General features: G+C 48.7%; 1 protein-coding gene across 1 annotated transcript in view; it reads left to right on the plus strand.

Moving 5' to 3' along the window:
* The window catches only part of LOC125946357 (uncharacterized), a 55711-nt gene that overhangs the window by 22075 nt on the left and 12434 nt on the right, over positions 1–21202 (plus strand). Inside the window, exon 2 of the mRNA XM_049669176.1 lies at positions 15161–15223. Coding sequence (XP_049525133.1) covers positions 15161–15223 — 63 coding nt within the window. The remainder of the gene's footprint in view (positions 1–15160; positions 15224–21202) is intronic.

Raw genomic sequence — 21202 nt, forward strand, 5'->3', positions numbered from 1 at the left:
AAATATTTAAAAGCATCTCTTTCCGAAGGTGAGCAAACGTTTTTGGTAATCTGTCCCATCGCTTTGCTTGACGAAGTAAAGTTCGTAGTTTTATCGGCCATATAAATTGCAGCAAAATTCGCTTACTAGTCAAATTTGCAAGCATGGTGTCAAGCGCGCATAGGCAAACATAAACATATCTTACTCGATGAAGGCGAACACTCGCTGCCACAACGCTGGCGTCATGAAGAGCGCGAACAGAGGAGAGCGCACGCTTCTGCTACCTCTCCTTTCACGCGTCTCCGAAACTTGAGATTACGCGACCTCCAGCACAGGCGCGGAAATACAGCGCACATGCTGCCACCAGCCATCTCGGCTCGCCTAAACATTGCACCCAGCGGATATTACCTCCAAGACAGGATGCGGGCGGCGCACGCCCGGGCTAGAAGAGAAGAGAGAGAGAGAAGCAACTTTATTTGACCAAGGGGTTAGAAGAGGAGACGCGCGCTTTAGATCACGGTACCGCGCGCTCACCCCCCCCCCCCTCCCCGCCTGGCGCGCGTTTTATCACGTGACCTCATACACTGGGCGCGCATCAATCCACTATCCTTCTAGGCTCCCCCTCGCATGATTTCCCTTGCACCTACAGCATAAGGCGTGCGGGGCGCGATAGGAACTTATCGCACTTGGGCTTTACACGGAAACTTCCGGCGGCGACGGCGCCGAAAATTCGCCTGAAGTGTCCATATATTTGCTATCGCAATAATAAAGTGATGCAATAATGTAGACATTTTTTGTTAGTGGACTGTCTTGTATCCTGAAAATATCTTGAAAGTAACCAAATACATTTCTCACTATTTTGTACTATACTCAGATACTTCTGCAATTTGGTATTTAGTACTCTACTGGGTACATTTTTCGCCTAGTATTTAGTACATGCGTACATACACATTTTATTCCATGAAAATACAATGTAGTATTCACGCCCGCGGAAGCGGGCACAAATACTACTTTATCCCAAATACTTTCTTTGAGTATCTTGTCCATGTCTGGACACGATCCATGTTGGAGTGAGCCTGTAATTCTGTCTATATATAGAGCGTCCAGCTCTGAGAAACAGGGTGCTTCCACAACATCGACGAGATCCACGGTCGCGTGCACTCGCGGCCGCGTTGTATATAAGACGGCTGGCTCGCTCGAGTTTCGGACAGTGTGAGCGCTCCGGATAATCTCTGCGAGCGCGTGCGAGTGTACGCGGAGGTCAGCAGCAGCACCTCGACTCATGGGCGTGCGCTGCACGGAACTATAGTGGCACGCCACCGTGGTTCCGCTGGCAAACCGCACGCCAAGCACGCACTCTGGGACGAGATGTTCGCCAACCAACGGCAGTATGTGTACACACTAGCACGACCCAGCGGTGTGGACGCTTACGTGAATCAAAAAGAGTCGCCACCACCTCCTTTTATTTTTTTTTTCCTCGTCTTCTTCCCTCGCGAACGTGAATGCAGACTCGAGCGTGGCTCCGCATCCGTGCGTTGGAATACTTAAGCAAGTGTCAGGGGAAGAGGTTCGCACGAACTGAATACCGTATTTGCTCGCGTAATGCCCGCACTTTGGAGCTTCCATGATTTAGGGGGCGCTCGTTTACGCACCAGCCCCCGTACAAAAGCGGGCTAACTTCAGAGATACTGACAGCGATAGCCGAGAAGAATATTTCTCATAGTGAATAAGTAGTGATTGCATAACCCGCCGCGGTGGTTCAGTAGATAAGACGTTCTGCTTACAAACACGAGAGAGAGAGAGAGAGAGATTATGATGAGGAAGGGGCGCTATTTCTTGCCCAATGTCGCGGTTTCGATTTTTGGCTGCGACGACCTCATCCCTATATGCAGCATACTTAGCTGCACGTCAAAGAACATCATGTCGTCAAAATTAATGCACAGCTCACTACAATACGGCGTCTCTCAAGGTGGGAGCGTTGCGGCAGGAGGGTTAGCCTGCATGGCGTGCTTGGCCCGCACATGTGCCGTCTGGGCACCTCTCACGCTGTTAGTACGGGTGTCGAAGGAGCGCAATGAACCGGTGTAGAGCTCTTTCCCTGATTACTCCGGGCCCTTCAGGGAGCACTACGTCTTGAAAGCTCCGCGTGTGGAAGATCTTTCTTCTCTCATAACTCTCACAGCCAATATATTAATATATTACTTTGGGATGTTGAGCACCCTTGTTCAATTCAATCAGTGGTTGTATATTCTACGCACAGCCTTCCGCTAAAGTATACGGGCTACTACGTGCCTTTACCATATATGTCGTTCGGCTGTGTGGTGCGTTTCCCAAAGCCCTCCTAACACTCTAGACGTCTTGATGGCGAGAATGAGTGTGTTTTTTTATTATTATTTTTGTCATTTTTGCTGTATGCTTATTCCCCAGAGCGCTGGAACGTGTGACATAACACAAGAAATCCTTTAAACATCCTCTAGTCAGCCATGAGGTCCCAGGAAACATAGCCCGTATACTTTTGACAAATAGTGTACGTACAGCGTTCGCGAAGCAGTACGCAGTTTCAGCTGATCGCCATGAGCCTGGCTCCTGCAGGCACAGACACACGTACTTTCAAGATATCAAAATGTGCGGGCCTTACACGAGTAAATGCGGTACGCAGTAAAAGAAATAAGAACCCGCAACGTTTACAGAATGAAGACCGCCAAGAAGGAAGGGGGTAATACAGGCTGCGTGCAGCGACTGAGGTAGATCAAGAGCGAGAGATACGAAAGTCCGAGCCACACGCAAGACGAAAGCGAAAACAAAGGGTGGGAAAAAAATAAAAAAGGAAGCGGATAGAAACGAGAACGTCGCCAGGCGTGCCGTTAAGCAAACAGGGACAAACCAGCCAGTCGGGCATCGGCGAGAATGTAAGCAGTGCGCACGTCTCCGAAGAACCGAAATGCCGGCGAGAGTTTACACTACGTCCGGAAGCCGCAAACGATAATGCACACGTGTCATCGTGGTCACCGTGTCGAGGTCCGGCAGAGTCGTGCGAAGTCGTTTCACGGGGTATATGAAACTGTACACAGCTAAAGGAACGAAGACGGGAGAAGCGAGGTCACCAAACACGCGCATCATAACTCGTAATACCTATTATATATATATATATATATATATATATATATATATATATATATATATATATATATATATTAGCCGCATCAGTTTCCTTCACCCTACAAGATCACGTACTCGTGACGCCTGCGGCAGAAAGGATGTTCCACATCCACCGCCAAGGTTTGTGAGTGGTGACGCTGGCTAACACTCCCAGGGTTAGTTCTAGTAGTAAAACTTAAGTACCTATAGTGTCCCTGTACATCGTCCCACGTGTACTCAGTACTCATTCTCTCCCTATTTTATTCTTTCTATTCCCCCTTTCCCTCACCCCTAGTGCAGGGTAGCAAACCGGACGCTCTTCTGGTTGACCTCCCTGCCTTTCCTCTCCTTGCTCTCTCTCTCTTAAGTACCCCAGAAAGTGGATGGGAAAACGGCTCCGCGGTAGCTCAATTGGTAAGAGCAGCGCACGCGTAATGCAAAGACGTGGGATCGTTCCCCACCTGCGGCAAGTTGTGTTTTCTTCCATCATTTTCATTTCCATTAATTTATCATTGCCTTAATTCACTTCGTAAGTAGGAGTAATTTCCGCTATGTTGTCCTTGGTGTCGTTGTTTCTTGGCTTATCATGATTATATATATATATATATATATATATATATATATATATATATATATATATATATATATATACAGGGTGTTTCAGCGCACACTTTCAAAAATTCTTAAAGGTTGCCTGTGGCAGATAGCACAATTCTAGTTAATGAGCTGGTATACTCGAAGAGGCGGACATTACTCGCACAAGAAATTGAAATGCATAATTGAATAATTAACAAAAATCACTAATTAAGTCTTTAAGTAATTACCTGATGGCCCATATTGCAACTTACAAATTGCAGCCGTGGAGTTTGCAAGGCGGATCCACTTGGAACGAATTCTCGGGATGACACCAGTTTCGAGATATTAATTCCCGAACTTTGTGGAGAAATGCATTGGCGTTACTCGCAAGCAAAGAGAAAAAGAAAACGGTATAAACTGGAAGCCAAGTCAGTTTAAATTAGAAAAAGCAAGGAGGGTGCGATGAGCCCGGTCATGTCGAGAGGCACAGTCACTGGAAAAGGGGCATTCACGGAGAGCTAAAGAAAAGTTGTAGACAAACGGCATCCGATAAGCGAGAGGCCTCGCAACGTAACGAACCTGCGTACGACCAGTCTCGCGTACGCGGTGCCATTTCCACTTCCGTTTCGGGTACACGAATACCTTCTCTCGCAGGAGAAAGCGTACACGTCTCTATACCCTACATACGTGGCCGTGCGCTCGTGCCTCACACGTCCTGCATGCAGCGCGCGCCTCGGCGAAATCGAAACACGCGCAACCCCGGTGGAGTGCGAACCGTGCCGATCGTTCGATCGCTTCGACGGCCAGTTAGCCGGCGATCACGCTCGAAGTTAACGGACGATGCACGCCGAGATACGTGGCCATGTATACACAACAGCTGACCGCCGGGCGAGCTGAGCACGCCACACCGATCGCTCCCCTCTTGTATAGAGGCGATGCGCTCATCGACGCGAGCTCGAAAGCGCCGCTGCTCTTCCGTCGCGCGTGCAGTAGCTGCACACACACACACACACGCAAGCATGCATGGAGCCGGAAGTAGCGCTGGTCCAGAGAAACAGCTCGGCGCAGCCGCGCTTCCTGTCGCGAGGCAGCGCGTGCTTGCGCTTTGTGTGTTTGTGCATGCGAGCCTGCTGATTTATGTACTGTATTTATGTCGCAAGAGGTGAGGAGGACGGTTGCAAAAGAAACAAGAAATCGGAAAAAGGGGTTGCCTGACCCTTGACTGACGACCCTGGCCGCGTGAAGCTGCCGCTCGTGCGCACCCTGATTGGCCGCATTCCCGTCAACGCTGGACTGTTGTAAAGAGCGGCAAAAAAAGACGGCGGGGGGAGGGGGTTCGCAAGCCTGCGCTGTGCCTGCGCCGAGGATCACGTGGATCAGAAATGTGAAAGTCAAGCTGAGTGAGTTTGAGTGAGTTAGTGAGTGGTGAGTGAGTGAGTGATTGAGTGAGTGATGAGTGAGTGAGTGAGTGAGTGAGTGAGTGAGTGAGTGAGTGAGTGAGTGAGTGAGTGAGTGAGTGAGTGAGTGAGTGAGTGAGTGAGTGAGTGAGTGAGTGAGTGAGTGAGTGAGTGACGTCAGTCAGTCAGTCTTATTTCTTGCAAATAACATCTTATTATAACTTCTTATTTCTTGCAAATAGCCTCTTCTACTTGTAATTTTTCTTGTAGGATGAAAGAAGTAGGATGAAAGAAGTCATGTGCCATGATTGTTTGATCTGATCTCCTCACATGCACATTTAATGTCCAGCCCTGCACGATGTCACCAATAAGCGTCGCTGGGTGTTTGTCCTTACGCCCAAGTAAATCAAACGTCCCTGTTTCTCTTTTTTTTTTAAGTTAAGGGCTCACGATCAGACTTGCTTGCGTGTAGACAAACGGTGTGCAAGGCAACAATTTGCTGCCTGAGGATATCTTATTTAGTTTAACTACGCGGCATTCATTCCTTACGAGTAACTGACTGTAACTTACTGACGAGTAACTTACGAGTAACAGACGATAACAAGGCGATCGCAGTTAAAAAGACCAAGTCCGTTAAACCTCTTGAGAAAAGACAGGATGAACTTGAAAGCAAAATTGACATTCTAGAAAGCAAGCTAGATATCATAAGTACGCAGTTTAAAGATCTGGGCACACAAATTACCCAGCAAGTTACACAGGCTATTATGACGCAAATACAACAACAATTTAACACAATCAATACAAAATTTGCCGACATTGAATCTCGTATGAAGACGTGGGGACCGCAAACCAGTGGAGGTGGCCCCATCAAAACAACCAGTAAACCATATAATAAACCCTCGACACCTACAGTGGAGGGAACCGGAAAACTGTAACTGCCACCATGGATCGACACGACCATTATAATATCTGGCAATGGAATTGTCGTTGATACAGTAGAAAAAAGATCCAACTTACATCAACACCTAATTAATAAGGAAAATCCTGATGTCATAATGCTACAGGAGACACACTGTAAGGCCAAATTATCTGGGTACAGATCATTCTGTAGTGCCGACGGAGAGACGAGAGCTGTCACCACTCTAGTCAAACGTAGGTACACGGTCGTTCAGTATGATACAGGCATTGCGGATGTAGACAATACATTAATCGAGTCCATACCTGCTAGAAAAAACAATCAAAGCCTATTTGTCCTTAATGTTTATAGTAACCCAAGAAACAGACTTCCCAATTTCCGATCACTTCTCCGCAAGACCCTCACTATCGCAAAAGGCAGAGCCTTAGTGATTGGAGGGGATTTCAACGCACAACACACGGCATGGGGATACAGATTTGAAAACCTCAAAGGTAGGCACCTGTGGCTAGAAGTACAACAAGAGGGCCTTACCCTCATCACAGACCCGTCGAATCCTACGAGGAGAGGGTCTAGTGTTAGTGTGGATACTACGCCAGATCTCACCTTTACGAAGAACATTAGGGATGCGAATTGGCTTAACACCCAACAGGATCTCGGAAGCGATCACAATATCCTCGAAATCACTCTTAAAGCAGGGCCAAGCAAATCCAAGGGCAAACAACTGAAAATTGTAGACTGGAAAAGACTCAGACAAATTCGCGAGAAAAAGGATAATACTATCACCGACATCGCGGACTGGAGCACGCAGCTGAAGCAGGATGTTAACTCCGCCACACAAGTAATCCCCCAGGACGCGCAAATGGACCAGGTAGACAGTAAACTCCTACATATGTGGGAAGCTAAAGAAGGTCTCCTGAGGAGATGGAAAACTCAGAGACACAACAGGATGCTCCGACGCAGGCTAGCCCGGCTTAACAGAGATATAGAAGCATACGCACAACAGCTCAGTAACCAACAATGGGAAGCAACATGCACCAATATGGATAATCAGTTAGGATTATCTAGAACGTGGAACTTCCTCAGGCACCTTTTGAATCCTGAGGAAAGTAAAGCTACTTACAGACAAAACAAACAAAATCTTGCATGCATATGACAAAACTGAAGAAGCTTTTATCGATGAGACAGCCACAAGGTATTCATCTCGGGCTAAGCCAACAACTCACCCAGATTACACAGGCACCAAAAACAGACAATTAGACGAAGAGATTAGCGAAGCGGAATTGAGAGCAGCTCTACAAAAGCTAAATACTACGTCCGCGCCAGGACTATAGACAGAATAACAAACAAGACGATCCGAAATCTTGATGATGCCTCTCTAGAACAACTTACCGAGTATATAAACGCATGCTGGCTATCCGGTACAATACCACAGCAATGGAAAACGGCCCAGATTATTCTAATACCTAAACCAGGCAAGCGACTGCAGTTGGAGAACTTGAGACCCATTTCACTCACGTCCTGTGTGGGCAAACTCATGGAGCACGTTGTCCTAGCGAGACTGACCAACTATCTCGAGGATAACGACGTTCTCCCGTCTACAATGTTGGGCTTCCAGAGAAATTTGTCTACACAGGATGCAATGCTCCAACTTAAGCATCAAATTATAGATAACACTCAGTCGGAACACCAAAGCTATCTTAGGATTGGACCTAAAGAAGGCTTTTGACAGTGTTACCCACGAAACAATATTAAACAGAATAAATGAGCTAGGCCTAGGCCAGCGAGTATACAATTATATACGAGACTTCCTTACTAACAGAAAAGCACACCTTAAGATAGGAGACCTTAACTCCGAAGAACTACAGATTGGAAGCGCAGGTACGCCCCAAGGTTCAGTAATATCACCGATGCTGTTCAATCTGGCTCTGATTGGATTACCAACAAAACTACAGGAAATCGATGGACTCAATCATACCATTTACGCTGACGACATCACCCTCTGGGTGAGCGATGGCAACGATGGACAGGTTGAAAACACATTACAACGTGCAATAGAAGCAGTTGAACAATACCTAGCAGTAACCGGACTGGCGTGTTCGGCTGAGAAATCTGAGCTCCTCATTTATATACCATCGCGACGTGGCCGAAAACCACGCAACTACGAGGAACGAAACAATCCGGAAATTTGCCTAACTACCGCGGATAATACGCCCATACCTAAGGTTGACAAGATCAGAGTATTGGGGCTCATCATTGAAAGTAACGGCTACAATGGAGAGACCATACGTAAATTAGACAATATAACATCTCAAATTATGCGACTACTGAAGCGAATAGCCAACAAACACAGTGGAATGAAAGAAGGCAATCTGCTTAGGCTAGTCCAAGCGTTTGTAATAAGCAGAATAGTATACGTCGCATCGTGCTTACGATGGTACTCGTCAGAAAGATACAAATTAGACTGCTTAATCAGAAAAATCTACAAGCAAGCAATCGGACTCTCCATCACCACCAGCAACGATAAACTACTGCAGCAGGCCTACACAATATACTGGATGAGCTAATCGAGGCACAACGCATAGCACAATATGAACGCCTGTCCAAAACTAAAACAGGGAGGCAAATATTGGATCGCCTGGGTACAGGGTATCATACCCAACATGGTGTCAAAGTAGATATGCCCTGACACATCAGAGGCATGATAACCGTCCCTCCAATACCCAAGAATATGCATCCCACCCACCATCAGGGTAGGCGGGAAAGCAGAGCACGCGATATACAAAAGAAATTCGGCAACAGCAAGGACACCATATTTGTAGATGCAGCTAGATACAGACACAAGTGCGCCTACACAGCAGTGGTGATAAATTACGAGGGAAAATGCACGATGAGCGCTACAGTCAACACGCCACACGTAGAAACCGCAGAGGAAATAGCTATCGCGTTAGCCATAGCACAAACACAAGCAGATATAATCATTAGTGATTCCCAAACGGCAATACGAAACTTCGCCAATGGTCGAATCTCCCCAGAGGCACTACAACTCCTAAAATTAGGTAACAACCACGACAGAAGTGTCCATCTCATCTGGACACCCGCTCACACACTACCAGACGGTAGCAATGAGGTGGCGCACCGCATGGCTCGAGAGCTTACGGACCGAGCCTCGGTTAGTCCCGCCTCAGCGACTACCGACGAGTGGGAAGATCGAATGACCAAATTTCATGAAATTACACAACACCATAGATTTCAGAGGCGCACATTCCCGCCGCCTCACCCAAAATTAAACAAAAAACAGTCTGTCGAATGGCAGGCAGGTACAAACCAGATCCTATCCGAGTCCAGCTATTATGCACATAATACACCCAGATTTATACACGACTTACAAGTGCAGACATTGCGACTCTAGAGCCACCCTAGAGCATATCCTATGGGAATGTGCGGGTATAACACACGATAACAGTGATGCAGCCTCAAACAGCGACAGCCTCCGCGCGCGCTGGGAGTCTGTGTTGCTCAGCTCGGACCTGCAGCACCAACTCTGGGCCGTCCAGCAAGCCGAGGAAGCCGCCAAGAGCCAACAACCCTTGGCCGAAGCCTAGGCGGGGTCTAGGCCCACCCCACCAAATCGCAGGGCACTCAATAAAGTTATTTGAATGAATGAACTGATTGGTGGCAAAACTATTAACTTAAGGTATACGCTACTAGCAAGCTTGCTAAACACTTTCATTTCATACTAGCATAGCTTTGTTATTCTGGTGACATGGCATTTAGCGCACACTGCTAAACTCCAAATAATATCGTCGTCAAAGGACAACACGCAGTCCTTTCAAATTATTTCTTCGGCTTTTCAATTGTGACTGTAGACGCTTCTGTGAAAGCACGAACCGACCATGCAAGAAAATGCAAGCCCTCATTACCGTATGGGAATGAAAACCACTGTGGCACAAAAACTGGCGAAACGAGGCCGGGAGAGTGAATTCCCGCAGGACAGACACAACTGCTTGCGAAATTTTCTTCGGCACCTTCTTTCTAAACGCGCTTTCTCCTACGTCCTCTTAAAGAAGACCCCAGTCTGTAAGCGAGTCCCCAAGAACGGTTCGCAAAGCAGCGCTAACCGTACAAGCCGCACGTGCATTCATCGCGCAACGAGCTCCGGCGCCTTCCTCACTCTATTACTCCGAGGTCTCGCGTAGACGACACAGAAGGATGGAAAGAAAGAAAGAAAGAAAGAAAGAAAGAAAGAAAGAAAGAAAGAAAGAAAGAAAGAAAGAAAGGAAAGAAAGAAAGAAAGAAAGAAAGAAAGAAAGAAAGACAAAACAGCGCGAAGTGAAAGAGCAATAGTCATGAATCATTCGGGCAGCCGAGAGTCCGTATTCATTACCGCCGCACGCATCAGCAAAACCACGCCGTCCTATGGCGTTCCCAACGGAATGCCTCTGAAGTCCGCGTTCGTATGCTAATGCGGGGAATTACTGCGCGAGCTCGTACAAAGTGGCTCAAGAACGACGTCTGACTACGTAAACAGGACTGCAGTTGAAGAAAGGAGTGACGGTCGCTAAAGGACGAAAATGAGCGCGGATGTTAGGGGGCGGTGAAAGGAAGCGGTGCACGTTCCGAGACGTCGCGGAAGTCGACGGCCAACGAATCGCACCCCCGTGATCATCTCGGGATCCATTTTTTGCCAAGGGCATTAGAATTCAAGCCATGGTGTCTGCAAGGACACTGGCCAACAAAGGTAGAGCTTATCCCGTTTCGGCCACGTTGTCACCATGTCTCACAATATTACGTGTGCCACGAAACCGACAAGGTTAGTCCTCGCACATCCTGAACATTCGTCCTTTTGGGGCGCGCAGTGACGGCATTTTGGAAGTGGAAGACAGCCCCTCCCCTCGACCGAAGTCACCAATAAAGTTCCGTGCCACTAGTTCATCTGATCACATCATACATGAACGCAAAGGGTACAATGAAGAAGGGACTCTACATAAAAGATAAATAGGGAAACACTATTCAAGGCCCTCCAATGAATTTTAATTCTGGTGTTTCACGTGCCAAAACCACGCTGATTATGAGGCACGCCGACGTGGGGGGGGGGGATGACTTCGGATTAATTTTATCCACCAGGGGTTGGTTCTTTAACGTGCATCAAATGCACGAGCACTTCGCCCCCATCGAAATGCGGCCGCCGTGGCCGGGACTTGATCCCGCGCCCTCGGGCATAGCAGCGCAAGGCCAAAGCCACCACACCACCTCGGCGGGATTCAAGGCTTTCTACTATACTTTTATGGCGCATTTTAAATCTCTAGTCATACCCTGTACTTCGCTTTCTCTTGAATCGCGGTTAGCTGCCTTTCATAACTTCATAGATATCGTTCAGACTCAAGCGTGCATAGTTTAAATAGTCAACAGCGAAATCAAGGTGAGAAGATGACCCCGCTCATGCCGAGTAGATTTCAACGTAGTCGAGTATCTACGCTAGTGAACCTCTCATGTTTTTAAATAAATAGCTCTCACAATCTCTCGTCAGCTATGACCATCATTATAAGCGCTTTCGGCGCCTGCTGGAAGGCCGCTGAATGGACGCCGGATGTATCAAGCAACTTATCATGCATAAATCGCCAAGGAGCGCTACTAAGCGAGACGACTAATTCACTCGCGTGACAGCGCTGTCCTCTCACTCTCACAGAAGTCAAGTCAGCATCTCATTTAACGATACCCTGCCATACCGCCGCTCATGGCGGGCAAATAGTTATTTCGCGATTCTGCTCGCTTGATCACCCGTTAAAGCAAAAAAGAAAGATACTATGCAGGTGTCGATTCTCTTGAATGAAGAAGTGCATGTCGGCACTCATGCCTGACATCGCGTTCTAGGGGTGAGAGACGATGGATAGACGACGGAAGCCTTCAAGGCTGTGAGCAGCAGCAGCAGCAGCGGCAGCGGCAGCGGCGACGGCCGCCAGCTTTCCGGAATGCGCCGTACTAATCAGCGCGCAGCCGGTGATCACGCCCGCCGGCTGTGCTGACATGTAGCGCAACCTGCCACCCGACGGCTGCAACCTCTGCGGCACAACAGCCAGCGAGTAACGCATAACGTAGCCGCGTTCACCCGAGATAGCAGCGCTGATTCACGACATCTTGGTTCACCACTGCCACACAGCGGCCATTAAATCGGGCCAAGCCGGCACAACACTCCCAGTGTTTGTACAGCGGAAAAGGGGAAATGTCTATCAGCTCTGAGCCATGACGTCACAAGTGGACCGACGACCCGCCTGTACAAATAAATAGGGACGCATGATTGACGTAGCGGAGATTCGTGTTCAAGGCTTCCGTCACGCCCCAGTTCGCAGTGGAGAAATCGGTATTTGTCTAGCATCACTGTCGCCATGCTCATACGCGTATAGCTTCGAAAGTGCCGCTGGAGATATGCGTATACCCGAAGAGCGCAGCCTTTCACGGTGATGTAATCCTTTCAACATGGCAACCGTGACCACCGTGTGCATGCTCCCTTTACGACTGTGCGTCTCTGGCAGACTTGTAGACGTTACAGAAAAAGAGTAACTGATTACAATTACTTCTTTCAAAAATGTTATTGATTACGGTTACTGATTACTGCCTCACGAAAGTAACTGAGCAATTACTAAAAACTAACCGATTGCCTTACCGTTACTTTCCTACCTATTTTAATAATATCGCACAAATACAGTAAATAGAACGAGCTGGCCTGGCTTTTTCCAACTTGTCCTCTGCAACCTTTCACACACGTTAACACATTTTTTTTTTTTTTTGTCGCTCATGGCATGTAGCACAATTCTGCTTCTTGAGATAGAATACTCTCAGGGCCAGACATTGTTTTTTCGAGAAATCAAAATGATGTCAAAACAGCGGAGTGAGGAAGCGCGGTAGCAGCAGCGAGCGAATTGACCTTCGTGCTGCCTCTCGCATTAATGCGAAGCAAGCCGCGAAAACACAGCGCTCGGTGGACTATCTCCGTCGTAGATGGCTTTCAAGATTGGGCGGCCCGCACGGCCCTGTCGTACGCCGCAGCCACCGGAGTGAAACGCGCCCTCCTCTCCACCCGGAGCCTTGCGCGCGACGGAAGACGGCGCGCTTCCTCCCCAGAGTCCGCGCATCCCTCCCTTGCGCGCGCGAGATTAAGCCGCCATCGTCGGCTCACCCTCGCACGCTTTCACTCGCACATACAGCATACGGCAAAGGCAGAAATGCGCCTGGAGTGTCCATATAATTGCTATCACAACACCAGGATATCAAACAGATAGATACACATGCGTTTAAAGGTCAAGAGCTTCTTTATCGGAGAGGTCCTAGACTCGACTAAGCAATAAGAATTGAGTAGCAATTCTCACCGCCTATTAATGCCGCTTAAAATCACTTCTAGGAGAAAGAGAGAAATAAATTCATTATAAGAGAAAAGCTCAGAGGTCGCGATTTCCAAGAGAGGTGTGAAAACCTGCAAGCCTGCCATGTTCAGGTGATCAATGTGTAGCTGAAGGACGATGATTGTGTGAACGAGGTAACCCACGTACATGGTTTCATTTTATTGTGATAGTAATTCTATCCAGGCGCATTTCAGCCGTCGCCGTGAGGTTCCGTATAATGTCCACGGCGATAAAATCGTCGCCGCGCGCCGTATGCTCTATTTGCGAGTGAAAGCGTGCGAGGGTGAGCCGGCAATCGCGGCTCCATCTCCCGCACGGAAGCGAACGAAGCGGGAAGGAAGCACTACGTCTTCCAGTCGCTCAGGGGGGAGGGTAGGGCTCCGGGGGGAGGGTAGGGAGGGGGGAGGCCGCGTACTACGCCGCGCGCTCCCGCCCGGGCGGCTGTATCTTGACAGCCATGTTAGGTTAGGTTAGGTTAGGTTAGGCGGGGGCAGAGTCCTTCCTCTCTGCGCTGTGTTTTCGCGGCTTAGTTCACGTTGATGCGAGCGGCGGGACGAAGGTCAATTCGCTCGCTGCTGCTGCTGCGCCGCGCTTACTCACTACAGCGTTTTGACAGCGAATTTCCGCGGTCATCGAGTGAGGTGCATTCATGCTTGCTTGTGCGCGCGTGAAGTCATGCATGCTTGTTAACTTAGTATGCCTATGTTTACAAGTTTATACGGCCGACAAAACTACTATCCTTACTGCGTATAGCTGTCCACTAGTTTGCTATCGCAATCGATGCGTCACCTTTCGGGCGACACTGTTACTTTTTCCTTTGAACAATGCAGTTACTGCCAAGTTTGCTCAAAGCTGCGTCACCTGTCACAGCTAGAGTCGCCAAGAATGTAACAGGTCAAATGCAATTGGCTAATGAACAATGTAATTGAATTACAGTGAGCGTCATGGAGTAAACAAAATAATCGCTAAATTACGAAATAACCAAAAACTCAATTGATAACAAGTAATTAATTACACGAAGTTCATTACGTAGAAGGCAGCAGCGGACTGTGATCTACATATCGTTTCCGATATTGTGGTTGAGGCCCAGGCGTTTTGTAAAATTCGGCCCTGCGAAAAGATGCAGTTTGAAAACCCATGCTTCATGTAATCAGCGTCACTTTTGTTAAGTGGAATGTTTTATAGGGATTTTAGCACAGTAGACAATTTATGGCCGCCGAACGGCTTTTTTCATTAATGTCCGAATGCGCAACGTACGTGGCCATAAGGAATGAGTCTTCGAATTTTTCTAACTGCTATTGATCCTGCGTAACCTAACACCAGTTACCAAAGCATCAAATGAATTGATTGATTGATTGATTGATTGATTGATTGATTGATTGATTGATTGATTGATTGATTGATTTATCAATTGCATACCACCCACATCAGAATGCGACAGTCAGGTATCGAACCCACGATCTCTTAATCAGCAGCAAAAAGCCATAGCCAACTGAATGAGCCACCCAGGCGGGTATTTAAGGGCTGAGTTGGCCAATAACATATCAGTTGGCCAATAATATCGCAGTAGTTGAAATATTGAAACCCAGGTGAATCTGCAGCGAACTAAACCGACTGGCGGAAATCGGTAGCTGTTGAAGTTCGCAAGTCGATTGGCGCCTATGAAATAATGTTTGGGATAAACAGTTAGCGGAGTGTCCATGCTGCCAAACATGACAAGATTTGTTTTCGCCTTCAGCCCACCATTCTTTTCACAGGTGCGCTGCGCTCGTGCCTCACGGTGGGCCTGTGTGTTCTTCTCTGCGCCACTTGCTGCACAGGTGAGGCCCGACATAAATGCACTCGTGGAGGAAAAAACCGCGCACGAAGTATCTAGAAGAAATATCTCAATAAGCAGAAAACTACCGTTGAAGTGCTATACCGGGTGTCCCAGCTAACGCTAGCAACGAAAAGAGAAGATTTAAAGAACACTGTGCAAGACTCAATTATGAGACCTACGGTGTTCGGTCATTAGAGGTCTGGCGACCGAACACGCTAGGTCTTAAAATCATAGCAAGGTAGCAAGGTGGGCGAGTTGGTTAGTAATCATCGTACTTTTGGTAAAAGCGCAAAAAGCAACACGGACAAAAGGAAGAAAAACACGACAACACGGCGCTGACTCGCAATTGATATTTTATTCAGGAAGTTCACAAACACATATATAGGAACCGAAGTTCCGAAGTGGTGGCAGGGGGCCCATGTATAATTGAACCATCGGTCATTCTTCACGAGAAAGAATTTCGCTATATATATCAGTCCTGATAATTACATCATCGAAGCGTACCATGTGTACTGCGCATGTCCGGGTTTTTTGGTCTTCAGTTCCTATATATGTGTGTGTGAACTTCTTGGATAAAATATAAGTTGTGAGTCAGCGCCTTGTTGTCAGGTTTTTCTTCCCTTTGTCCGTGTTGCTTTTGCGCTCTTACCAAAAGTACGACGACTTAAAATCATATCTTGCACCGCGTTTTTTTTTTTTTTTATCGTTCTTTTTCGCTGAGCAGCTTTGCTAAAGTTAGCTGGGACACCCTATATATAGAAGAGAAATGGGACTTGTAAGGACCCTTGGAGGCCGCATTTATCGTATGCCGTTACGGTTCCTTCCAGAAAAAATACCATGAACTGTAAGATTCGACATAATATATGCATCCAACGCCAACGGAATAAAAAAAAAAAAGTCATAGTTTAGGAATTCTGAATGCTCACTAGAGAACTCAGAGCAATCGAAGTGACAACTTCGTGTATTCGTTTACGTTACACTGGCAAGAATCAACGCCACCAAATCCAGAAAAACCGTCATTTTGAACAGCATAATGAGGTAGGAAATATTATGCGCCTTCTGCTGCTATACGAAACATTCCTGCAGACAGTGTTCTGACGACGAAAAATTATCATGTAGTTTACAAGCTACCATCTCTCTTCTTTTTCTCGTTTCGCAGGCGATCCGGACCGTTACTCGCAGGTCAAGGAGACGCACAACGGCACCTACCTGTCCCAGTATGAGTGGCGGGTGCGCGACATGTACGCGCTGCTGCAGCGCTCATCCGTCATGCACGGCGTCAACCTGGCAGGCCCGGACTTCTACACGGGCAAGCCTGGCTACCGGGTGCGGCTGGGACTGTCCTTCGGTCGCATCAACCCGGCCAATGGGATACCCTACATGGGCGTCTGGTTCACCATCCTGCGCGGACGCTACGACTGACGCGCTCGAGTGGCCCTTCCAGTACCGCTTCAACATCACCGTGGTCGACCCGTCGGGCTCGGGGCAGGACTCGCACGTCTCCATGAACCCAATGACGGCTATCTGCCGGTTGCGCAAGCAGTTCCAGCGGCCCACCGAGCGCCGGACCGACGGGGTCGAAGGGTGCGGCAAATCGTTTCTCGTACCCCACAGCAAGCTCCTCGGGTACGTGACCGACGACAGCCTCCTGGTGCGGCTCAGCATATTCCTTGAGGACAAGGGCGCCATTCCCAAGAGGGCTAAAGCCTACATGCGCGGTCACCAGCTCGTCTCCGAGTTCCAGTGGGCCGTCGATGACATCGACTCCAAGATCAAGCAGGCCCGCAAGGGCGAGCTGCAGCCACTGACAAGCGACCTCTTCTACATAAACAGCGAGAGCTACCTGATGGTGCTCCAGCTGACCTTCCACCCGGAAGACGAGCACCTGGGCCTGTTCGCCGTCGTTATTCCGGGCGAGTTCGACGACTCGCTCGAGTGGCCGCTCTCGTATAGCTTCGAGCTGTCCATAGTGGACCAGTCGGCGGGCTTCCTGACCGCCGACCGCAAAGGTGTGATTGACCCAACCTCTGGTGTGTGCCCGCTCAGCGCGTTTACCAAGCCGCAGTTCCAGCCCAACACGCCGTGCGGCTTCCGGAAGCTCGTCTCGTTTAGCGCCCTCGAGCGGAGCAATTTCAAGAAGGACGGCAAGATCCTGCTCCGCTTCACGGCAATCCTCGACCAGATGCCAAACTTCGCTTCCGTGTCGGTGAAGGATCGTCACCTGGTAGCCGAGTACATATGGAAAGTGCCCAATGTGGAAAGGAAAATCGCCCTCGCTACTTCTGGCCGACCTTCCAACCTGCTCAGCGAGCGGTTCTACACGAGGCACCAGGGCTATCTTATGCAGATGCAGCTCAAGTTTCAAAATTATACCAACGGCAGCATCGGCGCCTTCCTCACGCTTCTCGAAGGCGGCTACGACTCACTGGCTCAGTGGCCCTTCGTGAAGCGGTTCGACCTCATCATCATCGATCAGCAGCATGGAAAGAGGGGCAACGATGTAGTGGTGGCTGTAGACCCAAATAACCCGTACATCAAGAATGAAGCATGCGTCGGATCCTTCTGGAGGCCCTTCGGACGTAACGACGCGTGCGGGTCTTCGAGTGCCATCTCTTACGACGAAGTGTACAATCGCAAGTACATCCGCTATGGGAGCCTCCTGGTCAAGGTCGTCGTCTACATGGAGGAGATCGAACCACCGAACATGGCGAGACTAGTGTTCCGCGACGACAGTGTCGTCGCCGAGTACGACTGGCTCGTCCCGGACATAAAGGAAAAGGTGGCGCAGGCAAAGCTTGGCAACGCGCAGTTTGTAGACAGTGACAAGTTTTACCTGACCAACGGAGGTTACCGTGTAATGTTGCGCCTTTACCCTGAGAAGGCGTCCGGTTATGTCGGCCTGTACGTGGTGTTCACGCGAGGCGCCTACGACGACGTACTCGAGTGGCCGTTCACGCACAAGTACGAAATGGTGATCGCCGACCAGAAGGACGACTCCTCGGCTGACATAGTGCACACGACGTTCGCGGCGTCCGGCTGCCCGGACATCGCGCTCCAGAAACCCGCCCAAGAACTGGCCGAATGGAGCTGCGGCGAGAGCCGCATGGCGAGCCACGCGGCGCTCCTAAATGGCGGTTACGTGCGCGACGGTGCCGTCCGCGTGCGCTTCCGCGTATTCCTCAAGGAGTACGCGAGTCACGTCGCCTCCGTGGCTGTGCGGAACAACGCACTCGTCTCCGAGTACCTGTGGGAGCTGAAGGACGCGCCCGCCAAGTTAAACCTGCTCAAGAACGGCGGATTCGCGAAGGTCGAGAGTCCCATCTTCTACACGGGCAACCAGGGCTACGCCCTGAGGATGAGCCTAGTACTCAACAAAGTGACGACGCCGCTACAGACTTTGGCCAGCAACGATGACCAGAGCGTCCTGGGCATCTACTTCACCCTCTGGAAGGGCAGGCACGACGGTGTACTGAAGTGGCCCTTCCCACACGTCATCACGCTAGCCGTCGTCGACACGGCGAGGGGGCGGGCGGACCTTTCCAAGACAGTGGACCCGACGCACGCGCGGTGTCCACCCGAGGCCTTCCACAAGCCAAATCCATGCGCAATGAGCACGCATGCGGGTTCTCTGCCTTCATGGCGATCGAACGACTCGGTGATTACATGCGCGACGGCTCGCTGGTGATCAGGGCCACGATCGACATGAGAAGCTGACGGCCAGAGTGAAATAGGCACTCGGAACTTCTTTCGTGCGTTGTGCCATACACATGTCACAGTAGATCTCTCAAGGTACGCGTATGAGCTAATGAACAGACGGACGCAGCGTGTACGGCAGACCATATAGACAATGCGTTGTGAAAACTGTCATGTGTCGCTCGACCACTCATCATTCTTCAACGCCTTTTCCGGGAAGTTGTCAGGACGATCTGGCAAAAAGACTGCGAAACTAGTGTTTCATTGTGCCACCGCTGAGGTCGACTACAGTCTCTCCTGATCTCCAATGTACTTTTGTGTGGCCTCCGTGCATAGCAGCTCGAGCATTACAGCTAAAGCAATGTCAATTTTTGCTGTTTACACAGGTGCCACGTGCCTTACTGTGTGCTGTAGCGCAACTTCATTTACTCACACGAGAACATATTACGTCAAACGGACGTGCAGACACGTGTGCTACGTGCACGTGTTATAAACGACATCGACGAGCCCACTTCGTTAAAGCGTATAACACACTCTCAGACACAGTCACAAGATGTAGTTCTGAGCGTTCGCAAAAACAATACACCTACTTGCTTGCACCACACGTCCGCAGCTGTGGAATGCGAGCACTGACAGGAGGAAAGTGTGAACTCAGTTGGCGCAACAAGATCGCGAAGGAATGGCAGAAGAAATACACAGTAGGACAAGATCCTGATCCCACACGTGCTCAAAAGTTTATTGCGCCTGAAACAGCAGTCAGGGGCTGCGATATGGTGCCGAACGTGGCCTTCACTTTTCCTTATCTAAAGGAACATCTGATTCTGCAAAGTGTTCATAAATTCATGACTCAATCCCAAGCTACTGATCCAGCTCAATTAAAAGAAAAAGAGAAGACAAAGAGACGTTTGTACACGCGCAACATTATGTCAGAGCGCCTACGAAATCACAATGTGCTCGGCCCCTGCCCATTCGTAGTACTGTAGAGTCGCACAGTCACTAAACGTGCAATGTAATAACGGTAGTACTGTGAGCCCCGCTTACATCGAATTTCATGAAGTTAAACGTGCATCCTTGTCTAATATGAAAGGGAACATCTCATCAGTGTTCGAACCGCGATTCCTGCAAACGTGAAAGTCCTAACCTCACTTACTACTATTTGTTATGGTGTTCTGTCAAAGAATTCTGCTCGGAACTTTTCCGCATTACAAGCCCAACAAGCAAATTACCAGCCTTGAACACAAATACGGTGTCCCCTTTCATGTTGGACAAGGGTGTATACGTAACCCTTCGCCCTTGAATCATGCTGCAACCAGAGCTGCAACAACTTCTGTGGGCGCACGGTTAAAGCAAAAGGGCGTCAACCCAAGCAAAGCAAGAGATAATAGAAAATGCATGCACGGTGTTTAATCACGCGGAAGTAATCAGGGCACAGCATGGTGCTCGAAAATAAATCGCTTTCTCATGTGTCACCGTATCAGCATGGATGCCGGTACATGCAAGTTACGCAAGGTAAAGCTGTCGACAGCACTGGTAACATTTTGAGGGCACCAGATGTAGGGCGTTGTTCTGGACACGCATGGAGTAACTTTCCTTTGCTCCTTACTTACCACTGTGAAATTCCTCCATATTGTCAAATTTGATCACCATCTAAATGTCAGTTCTAAATGGCTCACAGGACTGCCATGGCCTCTCATTGGCTCAAAATGCCAACATTGTGGAATTAGCACACCGAGTGGGGACCAAGCGTGCGCTCGCGTTAAGACTGCCCTACTTAATGCAACCGCAAAAGCGCAGTCTACCAATGTCTCATTTTTGTGTAGGGTAACCTTGAAGTAACACAGCAAGTCGTTCCACAGTAACCACTTTCGTTACCAATAGAAAAATTACAGTTTCTCAGGGATCAAAGAATTTCTTTTTTCCCGTGACAACGTTTTAGCGTAAAATGCAGTATTATAAATTGTAGAATACTAATTGGTGTATAAGTTGCAAGGAAGATAAGACACAAATAAGTAAAAAAAACAAGAAATTGCGACGCGGATATTTGTGACAACTTCAAAAAACTACAAAATCGATATATCTCGGAAAAAAATTCAATAAATTGAGAAGACACGTTCACAGGAACAAGTTCTAAGAACACTATACTTTTAAAAAATCAGCACACAACTGTTGTTTGTGCATAAAACAAAAAATGGTTACTCTTTCTGATGCCCTTGTCATGCAGCTGACATGATCACTGTGACTGTCTGTGCGGGCCATTTCTGCAGTGCGCTGGCGATATTTTAGCACA

The sequence above is a fragment of the Dermacentor silvarum genome, chromosome 6 (genome assembly GCF_013339745.2).
Source record: "Dermacentor silvarum isolate Dsil-2018 chromosome 6, BIME_Dsil_1.4, whole genome shotgun sequence".
NCBI lineage: Eukaryota > Metazoa > Arthropoda > Arachnida > Ixodida > Ixodidae > Dermacentor > Dermacentor silvarum.